Consider the following 20,896-nt stretch of genomic DNA (forward strand, 5'->3'; position numbering starts at 1 on the left):
AAACCCCACTACTGGTGGAATGCTGGTGCTACAGAGGGTGGGGGAGGTGCTTGGTGGACTCCCTGTATGTTGGCAGCTTGAGCATAGATTAACACAAACCAACCCTGAAATAAGACTCTTGAGGAGAAGCACCGGAAAACAGAGAAGGGCGGGCTGCAAATGTGTGGCCATTCTGCTCCTGTTCTTGCTGCATTTATTTAATAAACCAACATTTCTATAAAATTACCATGGCTGTATTCTTCCCTGGAAAAGCAGATACATTAACCAGAGAGTTAGAGTACAGTGAAAACAAATGACCTTTGATAACCATGATTTTTCTATAACTTGGTTGAGTTCAGTAAGACGAACTCTATCATCTTATTGAGATGATTGGCATAAGTTGATCACGTGAGATAAGTTAAGGGATGTGTCCAAGGCATTGGAAAGGCAAAATGACCAATTTTCACAGAAATTACATAACAATATCCAAATTTGAATGTTGTTATCTGTAGCCTCAGTGTGCAAATGATCTTTCATCAGGCTGTGCCAAATTTGTTATAATTAACTCCACCACATGAGTAATTCAGGCATGGCATTTGGGTAATGCACGGCCAGATGATAGTTTATAAGTGCCTATTCGAGCAAGTTAGAGTGGCCTTGAATGTATTTTCAAAAAATTGATTCAAAGTAAACTCAAGATTTTGCAGTTTTTAAGTACGGGAACTATGTTTTGCCTTAACTGCTCGTGAAATGGATAATTGAAGTATGTGTAAATAATAGAAATAAATAATAAAGTTGTATACATAATGCTGGCCTTTAAGCCACTACCACTTTTGAAATGAGTTTTGAGACAAATTGGGTAGTTCCTTGCATTATATTGTTCCTTGCAATATTGTTTGTTTTCCTTGGTTGTGGACCTTTCTGATGTTTGGTCATTCTTATTCCTCTGTCTTATTCCTCTATAGAGAACAGAAGAGAGAAAGAGGGTGGAGGCAGAGCGAGAGAGAGAAGGGTGATAAAGTTTACCACTGGGTATGGTATGGCATAGCTTTCATTACAGAAAGACCAAACCAACCAAGGCCACTCTTGCTCAAAAGGGAATAAATAGAGGGGAATATCATGAATGTCATGCAGAAGTGGGAAGAGAAGGGGCTACTAACATGTTTTCAAATTATGAGAACAGTACCCAAAACCCAGTGAAACTGTCAGGTTTAAACCAAACAAATATAAAAATACACTCATCCAGTGTGTGGCTACAATGTGGACCTTTCTCCTACAAACTGATTTATAGCCAGAAAAGTATATTGGATTTGAAGGATTGAGAAAAGGATTTGAAAAATTCATGGAGGTTGTTTCTACCATTTCCATCAATCACGTTGGGTGAGCTGAAAAAGTTCTTAAAAATATATGGAGGAAGATGTCACTTCCTGCTTTCTCTATAGCCCTGCCAACTAATCTGTGCCCGTTCACGTGTACTCTTTTCTAACATACTTTCTGTTGATGGCTACTGATGGTAGGATATGGGGGAAGAGGGACCATTTATGTTCCTTCCTAACTGAGTATCCTCCAAAACTTGAACACTAAAAGGCAGAGGTGAGTAATGGTTGTTTTTTGAAAATTAAATAGACTACTGGAGAAATTCCTGGAGGTGAATCTTAGTGGTTTGCATTAAAAGCACCACAGAGATTTAGGGGTGAAAGTCTACAGCACAGCAGCTGATCCACTGCTACAGAATTGGCATAGGTGTGTCACTCTGCGTATTTGAATTAGGAATGCAGGCTGAAAACTGCAGTTTTCACTTCTAGGCTCAGAGTAGAAGAATGTGTCTTGAAAACATTTTCTTTTGACTTAGAGAGTCATTAAAGATCTGAAAACATTCTAATCCTCTTATATTTTCCTCATTAGATTTGGATTACTGCAGCCAAGCAAGGGGTGAAAGCTGGCACATTCTTCTGGTCTGTGTAAGTTCTCTCTTGTTTTCTGAGATTTGCAACTAATAATACAGAATTAATTTGATGAAAGTTTTTCCTTACTCTAAGCATTTGGTGGCTTGGAGACCATAGCTGTCACCTTCCTTTGTTTCATTTGTGCAATGTTTCTGATAACTTAGCCAATACTATAGTTTGCTGCTTTAAGTTCATATACCAATTTTTAGGAGATGTTTGAAGAAAAGATGTGTGACTGTGTAAAAAATTACTTTCTTTTCATGGTGTGTTGTTTTGCCTCCTTAGTATTGCTACCAATGTTTCCCAGTCCTCTGAGCATTTGTGGAAGACTCTTATTGTCTTCTTATGCCATCTGACATCAGCAGCCTGACTGACTCAAAAGCCTGACTGACTCATTCATTTTACAATCCAGTCTGACCTTTGAGTAAGATATCCCATTTCCCTTTCCTACAAGGCAGCCTTGAGGATCTTTGCTGTTTATTCTTTTGTTTAAGGGTTCCAAATTATTTTCCCTTGCCCCAACTAAGATGTATCTTCCTAACTGCAAAGGAATGAATTTTGATAATTTCTGAGGTTGCAGGAATTCGTGTGTGTAAATCTCTCTATTTCATTTGAGTGGCAGGATTACAGGAGCAAACAAACTGGGCAAACTGTCAAGACTGTAGTACTAAGGGGGGGTTGCCTTTTTTTTTTTTTTTTTTTGTGATTCCATTAATAATAATGAACTTAGCTACTCTATGTATCCTACCGCATATGGAAGGAATAATAAAATGTTCCACGTACAAAACTGATGATAAATTTAGGATTGTAAGACCGTTATCTGACAGAGCTCCAGTCTGGTGCTCTTTTGTGTGGTGTGTTTTTGTTTGATTGTTTAGTTGTTTGTTTTTGTTGGTTTGTTTTGTTTTGGTTTTTTTGTCTAAAGCCAAAGAAATTAATGTCATTCCTAGGTGTTACAACTACACAGTCACCATAAACACCCTGGCCAATGCGTGCCTGGGGATATAAAATGTTTTGGAACGTGACCAAGAATATGTCAGATAAATGGCAATAGTAAGGGTGTGAGACAGCCCCTTTATGTATGAATCAAATATGTATGCCTTAAAACTGTGTGGTTTAATTTGGGACGCAGAGTGTTTTTTGGGAGAATTTTCAGCAAAACTATTTCAGGAAAATACAAGTGTTACAAACATCTTAGTCACAAGTTACTTAACTGAAAGAATGGATTTTTCTCATATTTACTATTAGTAAAATTCTCAAAACTGGGTAATATCAGAGATTATTTTGCTTTATGGTATTGCCTTGTTTGTGCATTTTAGCTTTAATTCTCATTTTTTTTAGTCGTTTTGTTACCAGGAGTTCTGTTTGTAGCTGGAGACCGAAGACCACTGTGGGCATTAAAAATGAACTTATTTCAAAATGGCTATTGGCATCTCTCTTTCTCTGTCACACATTTCCAAAGAGTGCTGAATTCAGTTCAGCATGTTGCATGCAATATGCTTAACAACAATATGGTTGTATTTGATGTCTGCCTTGGGATTCTGCTGTTGATCTAATGGGATCTGGACTGACTCTATTTATTAAAATAGCTGTATGGTCACCGACCTGCAGAGCTTTCCTAGGATGAGATGTTTGGAATGTTAACAGCTGTTCATAAGGTTAGTCATTCTCATAGCATGAACTTAGCCTCAGCAGCCAAGTGAGAAATCTCAGGACATGAACAGTGGAATAGGATGAGTCTGTTCTGCAGAGTGAGAAGCTGTCAAAGTTGTGCAAGCTACTGTGCTGATGGCCTGGTGTTTCAGGTGGCTCTGTTCTGATTTACACTAGCCCAGCCTTCAGTTTGGTTACAATTAAGTTGGTGAGAACTTTTCCAGTGTCTTCAAGACTATCAGAACAGGATGGTTTTTTAAACTTGTGAACAATTGTTTTAAATGTGAACAATTTAATGGTTTTTACTCATGTCAGCTATCCAATGGCAGCACCACTGTGCATAAGAAAAGTTCATCTGGATTAAAGCTACCAGAATGGATCTTCATTCACTTCTACTTAGAATAGTTAGATTTACTGCCTTGAGTTCTAGCTCCATTTACAAACTTTTCATCATGTTTCTTTTGGACTATGTGGACTACCATGAGGTCTGAAATAATTCTGTTTGCAAAATAAGTATTAATATCAAGCAAGGAAGAAGATACAGAATCCTAAAAGCAAATTATGTCCTTATGATTTATTTTAATTGTGTTAGAATCAATTCACAGCAAGGCCTTGTTGATGCTTTTTGTATTCTATTATAACAAGGTATATTTTTGTATTTTGTGGTCCAGTGTCATCCCCCATGAGCGCAGAATATTGACAATACTGCAGTGGCTAACCCTTCCAGACAATGAAAGGTAATTCACTTGTTCTTATCTGCTGTTGGGTAACGGCTAGGTAGTTTTCTTAAATGCAGCTGGAAGAACAAGGGGAAATTTACTTCTAAAAAAATTTTTAGTCTGCTCCATGCTATCACGGATTAAAGGATTTGTTTGGGGTTTGTGTTTAGTTTGCTTTTTTTATCTCAGCTTTTAGCCATCAGCATTTTGATTCTTCTCAATGAATGTATGGTACGAGTTCCCTTCTTATCCAGAAGCATTTAGTTACATGGATTAACTCGGATTGTTCTTATCCTACTGAGTCTAATGTGGCTTAACACCGTACAGATAGTGGCAGTTGCAGAACTGGACCATGGGGACTGGGAAAATGTTATTTTTATAATTTTGAGTATTTTTCAGTACGTAAGTTCCCACATGCTGCTGGCTGCAAAGCCTGGGCGAGCTGCTGTTGTGATCTTTCCTAGAAGACTTAGAGCATGTGTCCTCAGATGGTACGCATGTGCCTCCCTGCATGAGTTCCTGGATTCAATAATGCTGTAGAACAGCTAATTGCTTAATCATACGTTGGAAACCTATGACTGAGAAGCAGTTCTTATTCCATAAAGCTAACTCTCATTGGAAGGTTGACTTGATTTGACTTGACCTAACAGGTCTGGGTTTTTTTGTTGTTGTTGTTTCAGGAAATCTATCCTGAACAAGACCTTTCTTTCTTTCAGGCCTTATGTTTATGCTTTCTACTCTGAGCAACCAGATGCTGCTGGCCACAGATATGGTCCTTTCAACTCAGAGGTTAGTACAGAGTTTCTTCTGCAGAAAAAAACACGTGTCTCGAATATTTTTTTGAATAATTGCCACTGTTCAGGAGTAACATTTTTAGAAACTTTTTTGACCCACTTCTGCAGTATGCTTCCCCTCTGCCAGAGAAAGCAGTTATTGTCTAAAGGATTTGTCATGTGAGATTGAATTCTGAGAGAAGGAACTGCCTGTACCTTTCAGGAGGTTATTTCTCTCTGTGATATGATAATGCAAATGGAAACATTTATTTGGCAAGGAAAGGAGTATATTTGAGTGAAATAGCATAATTTAACTTTCCTCTATCAATTTATCCTTCTAAAAGTAATAAAAATATAATGCAGAAAATGCTGAGGAAAAATGGAGAGATGAAAAACTTTCTTCAAAGCTGACAGCCTGCAGTAGCCAAAGTAATAATTCTGGTCTGTCGTGAACTCTGAGAAGCTGCTATTTCCAGTTCTGTATAGGCCCTACAGGGTTTGAGAAAGCTTTCCAGTACTGTTCCCTCAGGACCAGCCTGTTGAGTGTGGAAAAAATTTTGAAGCACCATGAGGTATTTAAATGAAAAATTATGAGTAAAACACTCCTGTAGTTTAACCCCTTGTTTGGGCTTTGGGTTGCTGGCTGGGACTGATGAATACTGTTTCCCTGCCAGCACTCTTTAGGTGACAAGAACTTAAAGACTAAGCACTTGTCTGGGAATTGTGGGGAGGTAAAGTAGATTCTACACATGAATATCCTACTACTTTAGGAGGCTGGGGGCTAGTGTCTCCAATGACATCTGGCAAAAAAGTCCCCTAGTTTCTTTGCAAATATATGCCTGCAGATCTCCATCACAAGACTTTAGGAGTTTTTCTACATGCATTTTAAAAGGTAAACATATGTTTGCAAATCTTTGAAAACAGAGGAGTGTATCAGATACCTACCTGCCCCTTGGGAAGGTAATACAAATCTCCCCAAACAACCAGGTACCCAGCGGTAGTTTCTTACTTGGTTAGTATACAACTGATAGCCATTCCCTACTGGAGAAGAGAGCAGAGAGAAGCACCATTAATCTCTTTTTTTAACATGCTTGAGTTATTTGGGCTGTTTAAATAAGTTTGCGGCAGTTATGAACTTTCTGTGGGTAGCATCATGGCTGGAGTGGTTTGAGCCGTGGTCCCAGAGCAGCAGACACTAGGAATTATTCCAAACCACCACTGAAATACCATTTAGATAGGAAGAAGTAGTCCTTTTTCTGGATAAGCTGCGGTTAAAATCTGCCAACACTCTTGCTAAATTGACAGGTGTTGATATAGCTCCATACTGTCATTTGGGTCAGAACAGGAGAGATGTCAGACATCTCTCAAGCAACATATCAGCAATGAGAGCTCTCTGATTCAAGGATATATTACTCAATGATGCTTTACAGTTCCTCTTGAGCTGTTACTTAGTATTATGTATAGCTTTTGACTGACAATTTTAATTTTATTTATCTGTAGATAACCACTTCCTTCTGAACAGACTTGTGGGGCTCTTTCCATGGACTTAAAGGAGAATGTGAATACGATGACATAGAATTTGTTCCTTAAATTGTAGTCTTTAACAAACCAGTTTAGCATTCAATGTGGTAATACAGTTTCAGGTTAATTTTGAGAATCTAAAATATGAAGTATAATTGTATCATCATAGGAAAAGCAATTATAAAAAAAAAAAAAGGCCCCAAAAGCTCTTATTGTTTGGGGGTTCTTCAGGATAGTTATCTGACAATTGACCTCTAATTGGAAGGCAAAGCTTAGGTTCTTAGTAAGTGTGAATTAATAGGATATGAAGGTTTTACAAATAAACTGATTTATGCCATCGGTGTTGAACACAAGAAGAGCACGAAATTGATTTTTAGCACATTGAGAACAGACAGGTTAACAGATGATCACGTATGGGCTTGCAGTTCAAACAGTGGACATAACATTGTGTTATGTAAATTTAAATAAATGAATATAGTTGTGTAGGTGTACTGATAATGAGATTTGCTACAGGCCTGGTTTCAGGATAGAAAAGCCAGGAAGAATTTAGTAATGTTTCTCTTGACAATGTTTTTAGTATAATTTTTAGGAGCTATGAAATTTCCACAAATGAGCCAGAAAAAAAAAGCCCTCAACGGGTTCCCTTTCAGCTGCTTCCCTGATACAAAGAGCCTGGCCTCCCCAGGAAATCTTTCTTTTCTTGTAGTACTGACCAAACCACTTTTCCTTATACAAAGGCAGATGAGCCAAACAATAATGTTTGAAAACCCGCTCTTAACAATTCCGTGTTATATATAAGATGAGCTTCTTATTTCTTCTTTTGAAGAGTGGAAGATTTTATGCTGAGTTTTCTTGCTGCATTTAGCAGTTAGAGGAATAGTTTTATACCTTGAAAACCTCCAAATCTTAAAAATGTCCATTAAAATAAAATGAATGTTTACTAGAGCTTGTTATACCAAACAGTGTTCTAAATGTATTTTAAATGTTTAATCTTATAAGTTTAATGTCATCCATTACTAATAATTTTCAGCTTCCATGCTTCAGCAGATGGCACCTAGAGCTTCACAAGACATGCTAAATGGCCCATGTTCAGAATGTCTTGAAAGCTGCAAACAACGGAGTTTAGATGCCCAATTTAAAACTTAAATTGTCCAGACTTCATTGGTGAATTGCCAGTGTTGTTGATATAACTGGAATACAGATTATGGCCACTGTCCACTAAAGTAACTTTGCAGGTCCTCTAACATAATGAATTGCAGTGTGAAGGAGTCAGTTATCTGTGTTTTGGTGTTTTTTTGGGGGGTGTTTATTTGTGTGGTTTTTTTCTTGTCCCACAAAAAAAAAAAAAAAAAAAATGAACTTCTTAGGAAGTGTTTCAGTGAGTTCCATTAGGTTTCCAGGAGTACTTACGGGAGTTATCAAATATGTGCTTGCTCTTGATTTACCTCTGCATTTTTTTTTTTCTTTCCTTCTGTGCTTTTGCAGTTGAACTCTGGTAGGTTGGTCCATCCGGGTCAAGAAGCAGAGCTTTGGCTGGCTAGTTACCCTTGTGATGTTACAGTTCCCTTCTGTAAGCGGGGAGGGATTTGTTTCCCTCCTCCATAACTCTGTTCTGACTCTTCTCAAGACTAAGATTTGGCTGGTTAATAAGAACTTGGCTTTTTTTTTTTTTTCTTCTAGCTAACTTTTTTTTTTTTTAAAAATAAAATATCCTGGAAATATACTACCATAAGAGCTCTAAAACACATCGAAATCTGGCACTGCTAAGCCGTTCCTGCTGCTCCTCTAACAAGCTGTCTTGAGACAGCCATTTTCAGTACTCAGACCTGGGTCTCATGCACTCACGTGTTTCTGGTGTTGTGGAGCTCTGTCTGAGCTGATTGAGAGACAATAAAATGAGAATCCTTCCTTTCCCTGCTGCTCCTCTCATCAGGACTGCACAAAGCTTGAAGCATTTTAAAAACAGAAAACTCTGGTGCTGCTTTATTAAAATGCCTTTCTGGAGAGAGACGAATGAGACTGGACTAGAATCTCCTTTCCAGCTGCTTGCCTTGGAAGCAATGAAACAGCATGGCAGATGGTAACATTCCCTTCCTTCCCTTCCCTGTTTACATAGCTCCGTAACTGAACAACTGTGAGAAGCTGCCTGAGTACACAGAAGTTAAATACCATCATAAATCTCTGACTCTTCTCGAGCCCACTCAGCGTGCTCCGTTACACACAGCATAGCATAGTCACTGTCTCCTGGTAGGCATCATCCATCAGCAGTTCACACGCAGTCCCAAGCAGTGCCAAGAGCCTGTGACTTGTGTTTAAGTCAGTGAGAGTGGTACAGTTTAAAATTATGAACAAGCTGATTAATGGGATAGTAGCTTTTTTTCAGTTATGTCTTAAATTTTTTTCCCCTACTATATGTCTGTCTCAGGTATTTGTGCATGTATGAGCAGTAACATTACCTAGTAGGATGTCACACTGAAAGTACTAGAAAATTACATTCCTAAATTGCTGATAAGGGTGGTAATAAGGCAGGTAATAAAGTAGCAGTGCAGCCCTGCCTAGCTGATCTTCAGACTACAAGCTCCATGCTAACTGAGTCTCACCTTCATAGCTTTGTCCTGCAGACCTGCAGTCCTCAAATAGTGGCTAGTGGAGTTCTGGTGATTTCAGTGGGGTGCATGGCCTGGCACACAATGGTGGCACTTGCTAATGATACTGCTGAGGGTACCTGGTGTCACCGATGCTACCAAACAGTGGGTGTGGGAAATCTTGCAGAAAGCCATTTGGACTGGACAGGCCCCAGTACTCATACGAGAGCCATCATCCAAGTGAAAAATTGTGGTTCCATCACCACTCTATCCCAGATGCTCATTAAATTGTATGCAATGAATTTTACTTTAATTAAAATTAAGTTTACTTAGATTTTGATAATATTAATGGGTTAATATTTGATCAATACCCCTTCTTAACGATATATTTTCAAAACCAGAAGCCCCACCTAACTTCTGAAACACCAATTGCATTTGCTTTTATGCTGGCCGCTCTCATAACTGCTGTTCTGCTTTCAGTACAATTTGGTATATTCCTCTTTAAGAAGAAACAGATCCTAAATTGTCCAAAAGCTTAAATTTTTGAAAAGGCCACAACATTTATGCTTCAGAAGTAGCTTTACTATCTGATGTGAGTTGAGACAGGCTTTTTTTCTGAGTCCAGACATCTCTCCCCGCCAGTACAGGAGAGTAGTTATGGCTCCCCTCTTACTCCGCCTAAGAGACCTAAGAGAAAGCTTCCTCCTAAGAGGAGACAGGACAGACCAGTTGCAGCTCCAAAGGAAAGAAGAAAAGTACATAGAGTGGATCAATATACTCCGGAAGCTCGTCGGAAGAAAGTAAGTTTACATATGTTCCAAAATTTTATGATGGAAGTGCCACTTTTTAGGCACTACTCTAGCTTTGGTTTTTTTTCAACTTGGGAGTTCACTCCATGCTTCAGGTTGGGATTTTGCAGACAAAACTTCTATAAACATACTGGAGGACCCAAAGGAAAGCAGCCAAACCAGACCAAGTCTTCTGGGAGCTATGTTTTTCTTGTTTCAGATTCTGTTTGCTTTAGGGAAAGTTGTCTTTATAATCTCTTCATATTTTTAAATCCAGCCATCAGCTGGAGGCAATACCAGCTAAATCCCTGGGAAGACACCACCAGTGTTGCTAACTCTTCTGGGCTATTACAAATTCTGCAATATGTTGTAGCCTCCTTAACTGCCCAGCTCATGGGAGTCTGGTGATTATTTCAGATTCTGTGTCTAGTCATTGTAGTTATGGAAAAGTCCTGAAAATGTGACTCATAACATCTGAAAGGAGAAGAACTTTAAAAAGTTGTTTTAAAAAATATATTTTAAAGGTATTTGCTGGCACTGGGGAGTAGGAGATTCTTGACTGCCTGATTTCTGAATGCTGTATTTGCAATAGGAGTGGTGCATAACTTTTCACAAGGAAAAGGTCAAATAGAAATTGCTTTATGAGAAGAAAGTGCAAGTGGAAGAAAAGGGTATTCCTTGACATGCTGTCTTGCTTCACCTGGCACAAACATACACTCACTTGTGTGTGCTATAGACCACTTCAGGATTATTTTCATCTCAGAAATTTAACTAAATAATTAACAAACTCTTCAAATAAACAGCCTATATGTTTCTCCTTCAGGCTTTAAACAAAAGCCTTGACACTCCATTATATCCTATAAGAGGTTATAAACCCTTTTCTCAGTAGCTTTTCTGTGGGGTTGTTTTTTTGACTTGTTGCATGGGTCAACTTAAAACAGTTATTTTGAGACTGATTCTTTAAGTGTAAAGATAGGGTCATGAAAAAATTTATCAGGCATAAGAAACCAGAAATTTTCCAGAGAACTTTTAACATGGATTTACCTCAGAGGAAAACTGATAACTGCTGTGGATATTGTTATTACTTATTAGTCATTCCAACTTATACCTGTCTAGCATGAAGAATAGTAGACAGCTTATCACTTTCTTACTGGTGGAAGCAGATCTGACTTCGCCCTTATCCCACCGCCCTTTCTTTCTTTAATTCCTTTGATGAAAGCACCGTCCAAACTTACCTTACTCTTCCTGATAAGTCAGCTGTGAAAATTTATTACTATTATTTCAGAAAAAAAACATCCTAATGCTACACGGTAGTTCCCATCATATCTGCAAGTTAATCTTTTGGTGCTGTTTGAGAGCAATAGAATATAGTACAGGCTGGACCCTACCAATTTAAGAAAAGACAAATGATAAAGTTAAATTCTTTCTTCCTTCTAATCAAGCTTATTCTATGGGAAAAGGGAAGAGGGATTCGCATCTGTGGTCTGTATATCTCAGATCCCATACCCAATGCTTTCACAGTAGTACCAGCTCTATATTATAACACCATCTTAGAGATCTGTATAACTTGAAACAAAATATTCCTGTACAGCTTTCCAAAGTCTTGATATCAACATATTAGGTGAAGAAAGGTATATGCAAGAGTTTTATATATTTACCAATAACTCTTTGGAAGTTGCATCTCGGGAAGAACACGAGTTGTAAGAGCAGCATGCCCACACAAAAAATCCTTCCCTGAATATGCCGCCTACAGCCAGATCTAAACTGAAAAGGCAATTTGGGGAAAATCTTAACTGATGCATAGAAAAATAAAAGACATCTGAATTTAAAACTGAAGAGAGACAGAATGTAAGAAGATGAAGAAATACTGGCGAAGGCTTTTCTAAGAACTGATTTGAACACAGTCAAACAGCGAAAACTGCAAAGTGGTTGTGGGTTTTTTTGTGTGTGTGGTTTTTTGTTTATTTTTTTTTTCACCTGTTTTGAGTGTTCTATTTCTTTTAAAACCAGGATTTTTTGTTTGAATTGGCTTCCTTACAGTTTCAGAAATCTTTGCAGGTTTACAGATTAAACTGGTGAAGAAGGTAGCTAATCAATTTTACTGATATGAATCCTTGAAATCTCTAGAAGTATTGTTGCTTTTTTTTTTTAAATGAAGCCTTAAGCCTGCTGACAAAAGTAAACATCAATGGGAAATCCATCCAGATTTCCAGCTTACTTGAATAAGCTTTGGATTCTGTGTAGAAGCTGCATTTCCTTAATGTTATGCAAATAGAGTTTCACAAAAATTGAATTATTATTCATTGAAGAAATTCTTTGTGTCTGAGAGTGGAATAATGCTGAAACAGACAATTTTCTTCTTTTCTAAATTCAAAATGTTTCAGAGTGTTAACTGACTACTTACACTTTCCTGAATTAAAATTTTTCCAAATTTCAGCCTTTGCCTAAACCACTTCTATATGTTTCAGAAACTATTCTCCTTGTTCCCCACTGTGGTTTAATCTCTCATGAGCCACTTTTCTGTGTATCTACAGTGCCACATAGTAGATAACATTTCCTATGTCATCTGATAACCTACTACACTTATCTAACTTCCATCCCTCAGTGACTCGGGCAAAGGGAGAATTTCTGAACCATTTCTTTCTGGGTCACGTTAAAGTGGTGTTTATTTTTCTATCTCAGAAAATTCTGCCAAAATGTATTTTTTTTGTCATCCAGAATTTGTTAGCATTCTGTTTATCACTAGGAGGATGTTTTGCTGCAGATATTTGGACCAGCCAAATCAAACAAAGGAGTGAGGAGAAAGTTGACATATAGTGACAAACAATGTTTTATTCTCAAAACCAAAACAAAATCTGAGTCCTCTGCCTAAAATCTTACCTTAAAAAGTTTCCATTCTCTGTGCCATCTGGTAAAAAATGTTGCCATTTTCTTATAGCTGAAAACATAATCCAGTGAACATGTCTTGCTGTTTTCTGTTGTGTTTCTTAATGAGTAGGAAACTTAAATGAAGAAACCCCAGCACTGTATCCGTCTCTTCTGCGGCCTGCTGGCAATTTTGCCAAAACTGTCATTTGAGATGTTGAAAACTCTTGGCTTTGAAGCTGAAGAATGCTTCCTCTCAGCTCCATGTGCTACTCAAGTGACTTGCTTATTGTCAACCTAGTATCAGATGTCCTTTGAAGTGAATTTCATTAAGTGCCTTGGCATATGAACCCCAAGTGCACAGCTTCATGTTCATGTTCATGTTTTCACTAAACTGTTCATATAAAATAGCCTTTTTAAAGCACTGCTATTTATTTATAAGAAACAAACAGAACCCCAAAGTTGTATGTGTTTTTCTAATACCTATAGTATGTTTTACGAAATGTGTATCTGTTTGTCAGAGGCTGAGGATCAGCCATAAAGATCTTCTGCTGTCTTATGTCAACATCTCAGCAGGGCTTTCTTATGAAATTACTGTGTGGCTGTAGGAAAGAAAATGATATGATAATTGTAGATGTAACAGCTCAGCCAAGGCTTTGCCTCTTGACCTGGATGGTTATCCTATCAGAGTTTTGCCAAAGGATCTCCATTTGTAAAACAACAAAGAACATTGCAATGACAGAAGGAACTTTTTCCCTTTCTGCATATTTATACAGATGATGGTGAATCCCCTGAGGGAGATTGACAAGACAGTAGGACAACTAATGGACGGTCTGAAACAGTTGAAACTACATCGATGTGTCAACGTCATCTTTGTTGGTGATCATGGTAAAATAAACCATATTCTTTAACAGTATATTAATGGTTGAGCAACGTAGCTGTACAAATAATAGGTGGCTTAAATGAGAGTTCATTCAAGATATTTTTGTGCTGATTTTTTCTGGTAGTTTAAATCCCCCAAAGCAGCCAGTCGGTGTAGACTGGCCACTCAGCTCACCTATTAATTGTCATTGGAGGACACTTCTCTTTCTTAACAGTGGTCTGAGTATTTACATCTCCACTTTCCAAAGCTTGGCATTTTGACATCACATCCAAATGGAGCTCCCTTGCATGCATTGGGTGGCTGTATGCCTGGAGTAATCTTTTTTGGCAATTTTTATGGAAGGAAACAATCTAGTAGCACTGTTTTCCTTTTCATGGGGAGTGGAGTAGGCTTTAGAGCAACATATTTCCATGTCTGTTAGTGGGCAAAGCTATCCTACTCGGAGAGAGACTGGAATATCTATAAGGGTTTGAGTCCAGCATGGATGGAAAATGTCAGAAATTAATGGAGGAAGGAGTAAAACTGTAAAAAGATATTTCAGAGTCAGCTGGAGAGTAACCTAAAAGCAGAGATACTATTTGATAGGTCTCACTGTTTCAGATGTCAGAAAAAACTTTACAATAGGAAGAGTAGTAAATACTAGCAAAGACAAAAAGAAAAAACTTAAAACTGTGACCATGTTTGAGGTAAACCTGGTTTTGCATAACTTTTTTGTGATGCTACCAAGGGTCCTGTTCTGTTTAGAACTTTGTTTATGAAAGTCTCACAAGGACTGCTACATTAGCAATAAAGTGGCATATGCCTCCTTTCTGGCTGTGGAGAGAGAAGGGTCAGGGGCATTAAGGAATTCAGGGCAGGCCGTTTGGTGCTGAGAACAGCCCGTGACTGGCAGTACATTCCTCCTCACCACAAATGGCTGTAGGAGAGAATTGTCTATCTGCGACTGCCTTGGAACAGACCACCAACAGACAATACCTTTTGTGGGCGACGTCTCTTAAAATCCTTCGTTGAAAAAAAAGTAATCCCAAAGTAGTGCGTTAAACTAGAAACAGACTTTGATTTTTCCATGAGCTTAGTTTGGAGATGTGTCAGTGCACACATGGTATATGTAGTGACTGTTTCTATGACGCTGAGACTGGCATTTCTCTTGTGTAGGAAAGTGCTAAAATCACCCGTGGTTCATCTCCTACCAGCGTGTGATATTGGAATTAGATGACTGGAAAGAAGAAGAGTGAGATTAGTCATCCAAAAGAAAAGAATAAATAGGCTGGTTGGGATCTCTTTCTGTGCCATTTTGGAAAACATGCTTTTTGAAAATGAAAATGTTTTCAAGCTGGATTAATTTTACATTTTCCTTCTGCAGGGATGGAAGACACTACTTGTGAAAGAACTGAATTTTTAAGCAACTATCTGACTAATGTGGAAGACATAATTTTGCTGCCTGGATCTCTAGGGCGAATTCGCCCTAGGTCTAGTAATAACCCAAAATGTAAGTTCGTGTAATTGTACCCCATGTGTCCTGAGAACTGGCCTCTATCCCTGCTTTGGGCTGATGTTGTCCAAAGGGTGTGAATTCACAGTATGTCAGTGGAACATTCAGAGCTGAATTACAGTGAAGACCTCCTGTTTGCTACCTTCACAGTCTGTACTTCACAGACCCCACAGTGATAGAGCTCTGTCAAGAGGATGGCTGAAATGTTTTGGGTTAAAACCAACCCTTTTATAGCAAGGAGAAGTGGAAACTCTTGAAGGCAGTTTCAGACACCTGCATACATGGCATTGTGAGTTTATTCATGCATTTCTACCCTCTGTCAACAAAAACAGGACTTACGGCATCTCAGCACTGCACGGGTTGGGTATTTAAAACGCATCTGATACATTTTCTGAGCTAATGGGGAAAAAAATGAATTGATCATTTTGAATTCAGTAGTTTCTTCATACTTTTGGCCCAGATGAGAAGCAGTGTGGGTTGCTAAACAGCAACAGGCTGGGGAAATTGGAAGGATATAAGGGAGATTTAGAACATGCATTTAGGGCCAGAGTTGACTGTAAAACTTCCTGCTTTTTTGTACCATACTGTTAGAAATTCACTCTGACTTGGTGTTTGAGATTAGCTGTTCTTGATGCGAGTGCTCAGGGCTCAAGCAGGAATCTTCTGGTGAAGCTAACCCTGTGATTTAAAGCGTTACAGACCCAGCTGCCCTGCTGCTGTTCTGCTGAGGACAGCCACCTCCAGGGCAGCTGTACCAGCACAGTGCTTGTGTCAGCATGGTGGCTGTTCTGGTTCAATGTACTAAGACAAACCTGGCTTCACCAACAATTTAAGCTGCCATGCAAACTGTGAAACTAATAAACAAAGTTCCTGATACTTAAATAAAATAAGTAAATAATAAAAGGTGAAATAAAAGGTAAAATAAGTACCTGAGTTTTTTGCAACATATGCTACAAGGCTGTCAGTATTTGGTAGAGGTGAAGATCAAATATCTGGACAGCCAACTCACTCTTCAAAAGTCATCAAACATACTTTGATTGAGGACAGATTTCACAAAATAAAAAGTCTTTGAAGATTAATTATTTTCAGAGTAGCACAAATCATAAGAATATAGTAAAACTTTCTTAGATACTGAGTTATGTATCTATTTATTTTACTATAAACTATTTATACTCTAGGAATATGGGCTGAGTGTGTAAAGACCTGTTGAAAATAGCGTGTTCATTGATAAAACTTAGGAGACTAGCATAAAGACTGAATTCCTACACTTCCAGTTCTGAGAAGTTTTTTTTTTTTAAAGGTCTTTCAACCTTTGAATTCCCAAATTGCTGAGAAAAATTAGTTTTCTTTGGAGGATGAATGGCAATATCTTCCAAAAAGATCAGCTAGTCTGACTGACCTCTGAGTCATACTACTGGTTTTCCCACAATACCATTTTCCTCTTTTGGCCTCTGCCCAGAGCTTACTAGTTTGAATATTTGCGATTGCTTACAAATCCACAGTTTGAACGTAGAAAAAAGAAAGAGAAAAAGAAGCATATTCCTTAGGTTTAGGACTAGGTTTTCCCCCCTTAAATGGTAAATTGTCACCTTTTTTATTCCTTCTCCATTTTCATATTCCAAAATACTGCCTCATTACTGCAGACACACCTTTGCAATGACTAAGCCTGTAGCCTGCATTTTAAGATTGAACAGAGCTCATTTCAAGCTTGGCAAGATCGTGCCTTAAACAATAGTTGAGCAAGAGATTTTCATTTCCTAATATTTTTGCTTAGTCTGTTTTTTTCCTCTCAGGACTGAAAAGTGCTTTCCCCCCCCCGACTCTGGAAGACAACAGAGTTAGTGTGGACTGTCACTGTTTTTGGGCTTTCTGCATCTAACATATGTCCCTTTATAGTCCAAAGACATATCCAGAATATTTTGCTGTGGCTTTTCATTTACTCTGTAGTACCCTATGAAATATGTGAAATGTCAAAAGAGACAAAATTTGCTTCATATTTCTATTACTGCTTCTAAGGAAGTACTTTGTTGCATTTAAATGTGCTTTCAAAAAATTTCAAAGAAAGTCTTTGTATTTGGGGTTGATATTCTATTTTAAAGGAAAGTAGTCAAAAGACTTGAAAGTGTATGTTTTCAGAAAATAAAATAAATATTAAGCTAAGGCCCAAACCACAAAATTGTGAGCAACACTACCTAAACTACTAGAGTATCACTGAGTAAAGGGTATACAATTAAACTTCAGTTCATATTCAGGATATCTTATCTGATACATACACTGTAGTTTTAGTAGTAGAGATCAGCCAACTTTTAGGAAGAACGCTTCTGTAAAACTAAAGTAGTACCTGGTGCTTTCTTCTGCAAGTTGTTCATCTTTTATATTTCTGTCTTCTTTTTTATTTGCTTAACAGATGACCCTAAAGTGATTGTTGCCAACCTTACAGTAAGTATTTAGGGTGGGGAGGTATCTCTGTGCATCCTGCACTGCTCATTTCACATCTTAATTTGGGGCATTATTCAACATTCTCTCCTCTCTTTAGATAGATAGGAAAACAAACCATTAACATGAATAAAGAATGTTAAATGGTGCCCTTTATGAGTACAGATTAAAGTTTGTCATAGATTCCACCGTTTGCTGCTGTAGTAGCTTTTATAACCTTTTTGGGCAGTGCAGAGCCACAATCTCCCTGACCGTCTTGCTGAATTGAGTCTATTTATTCATTCCTTCAGAAATGGAAAATAATCTTTTAGGGTAAATATTTTAGTAGCACTTTGAAGATGCTGAAAAAGGTCATTTGATAGTCTTCAACTATAACCTTCTTTTTAATTAGGAAAAAAAAAGTGTTTAAAATAAAAGCTGATTTAAAAAAAAAATAATTTTGTAACCAGATGGCTTTAAATATATCTGCAGATGAGATGTATTTTGAGCATTCAGCTTTTCTCTGAAACTTAAGCTTTGGTCCAGTTAGAATAAAATTCTTCATCTGTGAGCTAATTACGTGTGTTTTGCCTGATGTTTTCAAAAAGACTGTCATGAGTATGAAGCTTTCCAAATACATCTTTGAGTGACTCCCTGGGCCCTGGCCTTACGAAAATACTGCAAAGACTACGCACTCTAGAAGTAAACTTTGTTTTCAAGACATTATCAATAATGGCCTTAACAACTTGATTTCTGTAGTTCAAGGGTTTATATGTATCTAAACTGACAACACTCATGTGTAACCATTTATTTTTCAGTGTAGAAAGCCAGACCAGCATTTCAAGCCTTACTTGAAGCAGCACCTGCCTAAACGCTTGCACTACGCTTACAACAGAAGAATTGAGGATGTCCACTTACTGGTGGATCGCAAGTGGCATGTGGCAAGGTAAACTCTTGCTTTTGCTTCCACTCTGATTTTCAGGAATTTTTATTTTATTATTTTTTTTTCTGATGAAATGAGACACCTGGGACTGTTCTGTCTGTCAACATCCTGCTCCTGTACCCCGTGAGCAAGAGTTTTGAAACCCTGGTGAGGTCCAATCACATTTGGTCCAGGAGGATGTCCCTCAGAACACAAGATTGTTTTAAAGTTCAGGAAAATCAGTAGCTGGGTAAAGGGTAGAGTTCCAAACTGGTTTCCTCAAGCTGCTGTGTGGTTTCTAACTGAGTAGCTCAAACATAGGAACTAAAAAGCTTTTTTAAGGAGGTGCAAGCTTACAGGGAAGCGTGGACCATGGAAGGAAGGGAAAGCCATATGTGAGCAGGAATACGTTAAGGAAGAAGAGGCTGAGTGGATACAATGAATGAATGGAAAGAAATGGAGATAATGGCAGAGCGTGTGAATGCCTGAGAACATGTGGAAGGGTATGACAGTGTGGCCATAAAAGTGCTAGGAGCATATTGTGTTGCAAGACACAAAAACGCACAGAAAACCAGGATGCTTTAGCTCGGAGAAAAGCCTTTTTAGGGCTGTTCTGCCCCATGTCCCTCTGAATTTTCATTCATAAAATACAGGAAATTTTTAATGTTCTTTGTTAGCTGAAAACTGAGCAAAGACAACCAAGTTGGCACATCTATGTGTAGAGTGAACATAAGAGGAGTAAGCTTTGCTTATGAATTGTACACCTTTTTCTGGTTTGATACATATTTTTCTTGCTTCTATCTTTTGCCACATGTTATGTGCTACAGTATGAGAATGGTTGGGTCTTCATGCGTAAAACTGACTCGGTGGTTCTTGGAAGATGACACAGCTTTTGAATCATGGTAGTCTGTTATGAGCTTTAAATTATGGTAGGGCTTTTTTACCCGTATAGCTGCCAGACAAACATACAGTGTGTTGTCAGTGCCTTTTGACATCTGTGCTTATCTTTCCATGAATTATGCAAGGATCCCTCTGCTGAAGCAGTGAATGAGAAACCCCACTTGCTTTCTTGCATAACTCCACTAGCTGGCTGGCCAGCTGCCCTGTGCAGTTTTGTGGTTAGAGTTCATGTACATTTCAAAGTATCACAATCTCAGGTTTAGGCCTACAAAAGTTTTAGTGTTAAGGTTTTTACTGGAACTAATGGGATGGCCCAAGTTGATTTACATTTAGTAATTCTTGTCTTTTATTTTTATTAATTAAATCAGACTTTCTTTGGCTTATATATTAATTAGATTTTCTTAAATCTCATTAACTAAAAATTCATTTGTAGTGTAACTAATTCATTGTATAGCCAGAGCCAGGAAAACAGCAGTTGCAGACCTGATTGCTATAGCTCTAGTAATTTTCAAGGCCAAAATCTAACTTTATCTGAGCATCATTTTATTGCAGGTAAAGAAATTAATGTGTAGGATCATCTGGTCCACAGTGTGCATTGTCTGCACATAACCCTCATAAAACTCTAAAAAAAATTGCTCTGGAACAAGCCGCTAATTATTGTGCCATGACACAGTACTTCTTTCTCCACATACTCTGTAAAGAAGCAAGCTGACAATTAGTGTTTCTATGACACAGCACTTATTTCTCAGCTATTTGTCTCCATTAGGGTCTTTCTCTTACCTTCAGCTTTGTTTCTGCTCCCCAGTTTTCTTTATTGGGTGGAAGGCAAACAGGTGAAAATGCTTTACGGCACTGAATGACATTTGCAGCATTCTAACATCACAGAAGTGGTTTCTTAGAAGCCTCTGTTGGCCTTTGGAGAACCAGAATAGTACATCCAAAATACTTCCAGTCTGTAGGAGATGATGCGATATGAGAAAGTCTGAGAAAATAACTAAGTAGATGGTAAGATTGTTATCAATTAGTGAGATGGGTCTTAGGTTTACACCCTCTGTAGTGGGAGCAGAGGGAGAAAACTTGGGGTTCTTGAATGAGCCTACAGTCCCCACTGCTGCGATTAAAGCAAGATAAGCAATACACTGCCTTGTAACCTTATCCCTCCTACCCTCAAAGTACAGTATCAGGTCAGCCACCATACCTACAACTTTCAGGAAATTTTCTAATACTTCTTCAATTTAGGAAAGCTGTGGACGTTTACAAGAAACCAACAGGAAAATGTTTCTTCCATGGAGACCATGGCTATGACAACAAGATAAACAGCATGCAGGTATGAGCAATGCAGTAACCTTTGCGGGAGGGTTATTGAAGGCAGAAGAAATTGGAGATCTCCAAAATGTCAATATTCACTGTAAATGTGACTCTTAATGATCTTTTTCTTTTCTTTCTTTTTTTTTT

At 38.1% G+C, this 20,896-nt stretch overlaps 1 protein-coding gene across 1 annotated transcript in view; it reads left to right on the forward strand.

The window, feature by feature from the left end:
• Positions 1–20,768, forward strand: part of LOC103773091 (ectonucleotide pyrophosphatase/phosphodiesterase family member 2-like) — a gene marked incomplete at its 3' end in the record, with an annotated part of 42,041 nt that extends 21,273 nt beyond the window's left edge. The window contains exons 9-16 of the mRNA XM_008940447.1: positions 1,885–1,940; positions 4,250–4,315; positions 5,014–5,086; positions 13,606–13,717; positions 15,076–15,201; positions 17,612–17,643; positions 18,438–18,565; positions 20,681–20,768. Coding sequence (XP_008938695.1) covers positions 1,885–1,940; positions 4,250–4,315; positions 5,014–5,086; positions 13,606–13,717; positions 15,076–15,201; positions 17,612–17,643; positions 18,438–18,565; positions 20,681–20,768 — 681 coding nt within the window. The remainder of the gene's footprint in view (positions 1–1,884; positions 1,941–4,249; positions 4,316–5,013; positions 5,087–13,605; positions 13,718–15,075; positions 15,202–17,611; positions 17,644–18,437; positions 18,566–20,680) is intronic.
• Positions 20,769–20,896: the final 128 nt, after the last annotated feature.

Source organism: Merops nubicus, unplaced genomic scaffold (genome assembly GCF_000691845.1).
Source record: "Merops nubicus isolate BGI_N331 unplaced genomic scaffold, ASM69184v1 scaffold9935, whole genome shotgun sequence".
Lineage (NCBI taxonomy): Eukaryota > Metazoa > Chordata > Aves > Coraciiformes > Meropidae > Merops > Merops nubicus.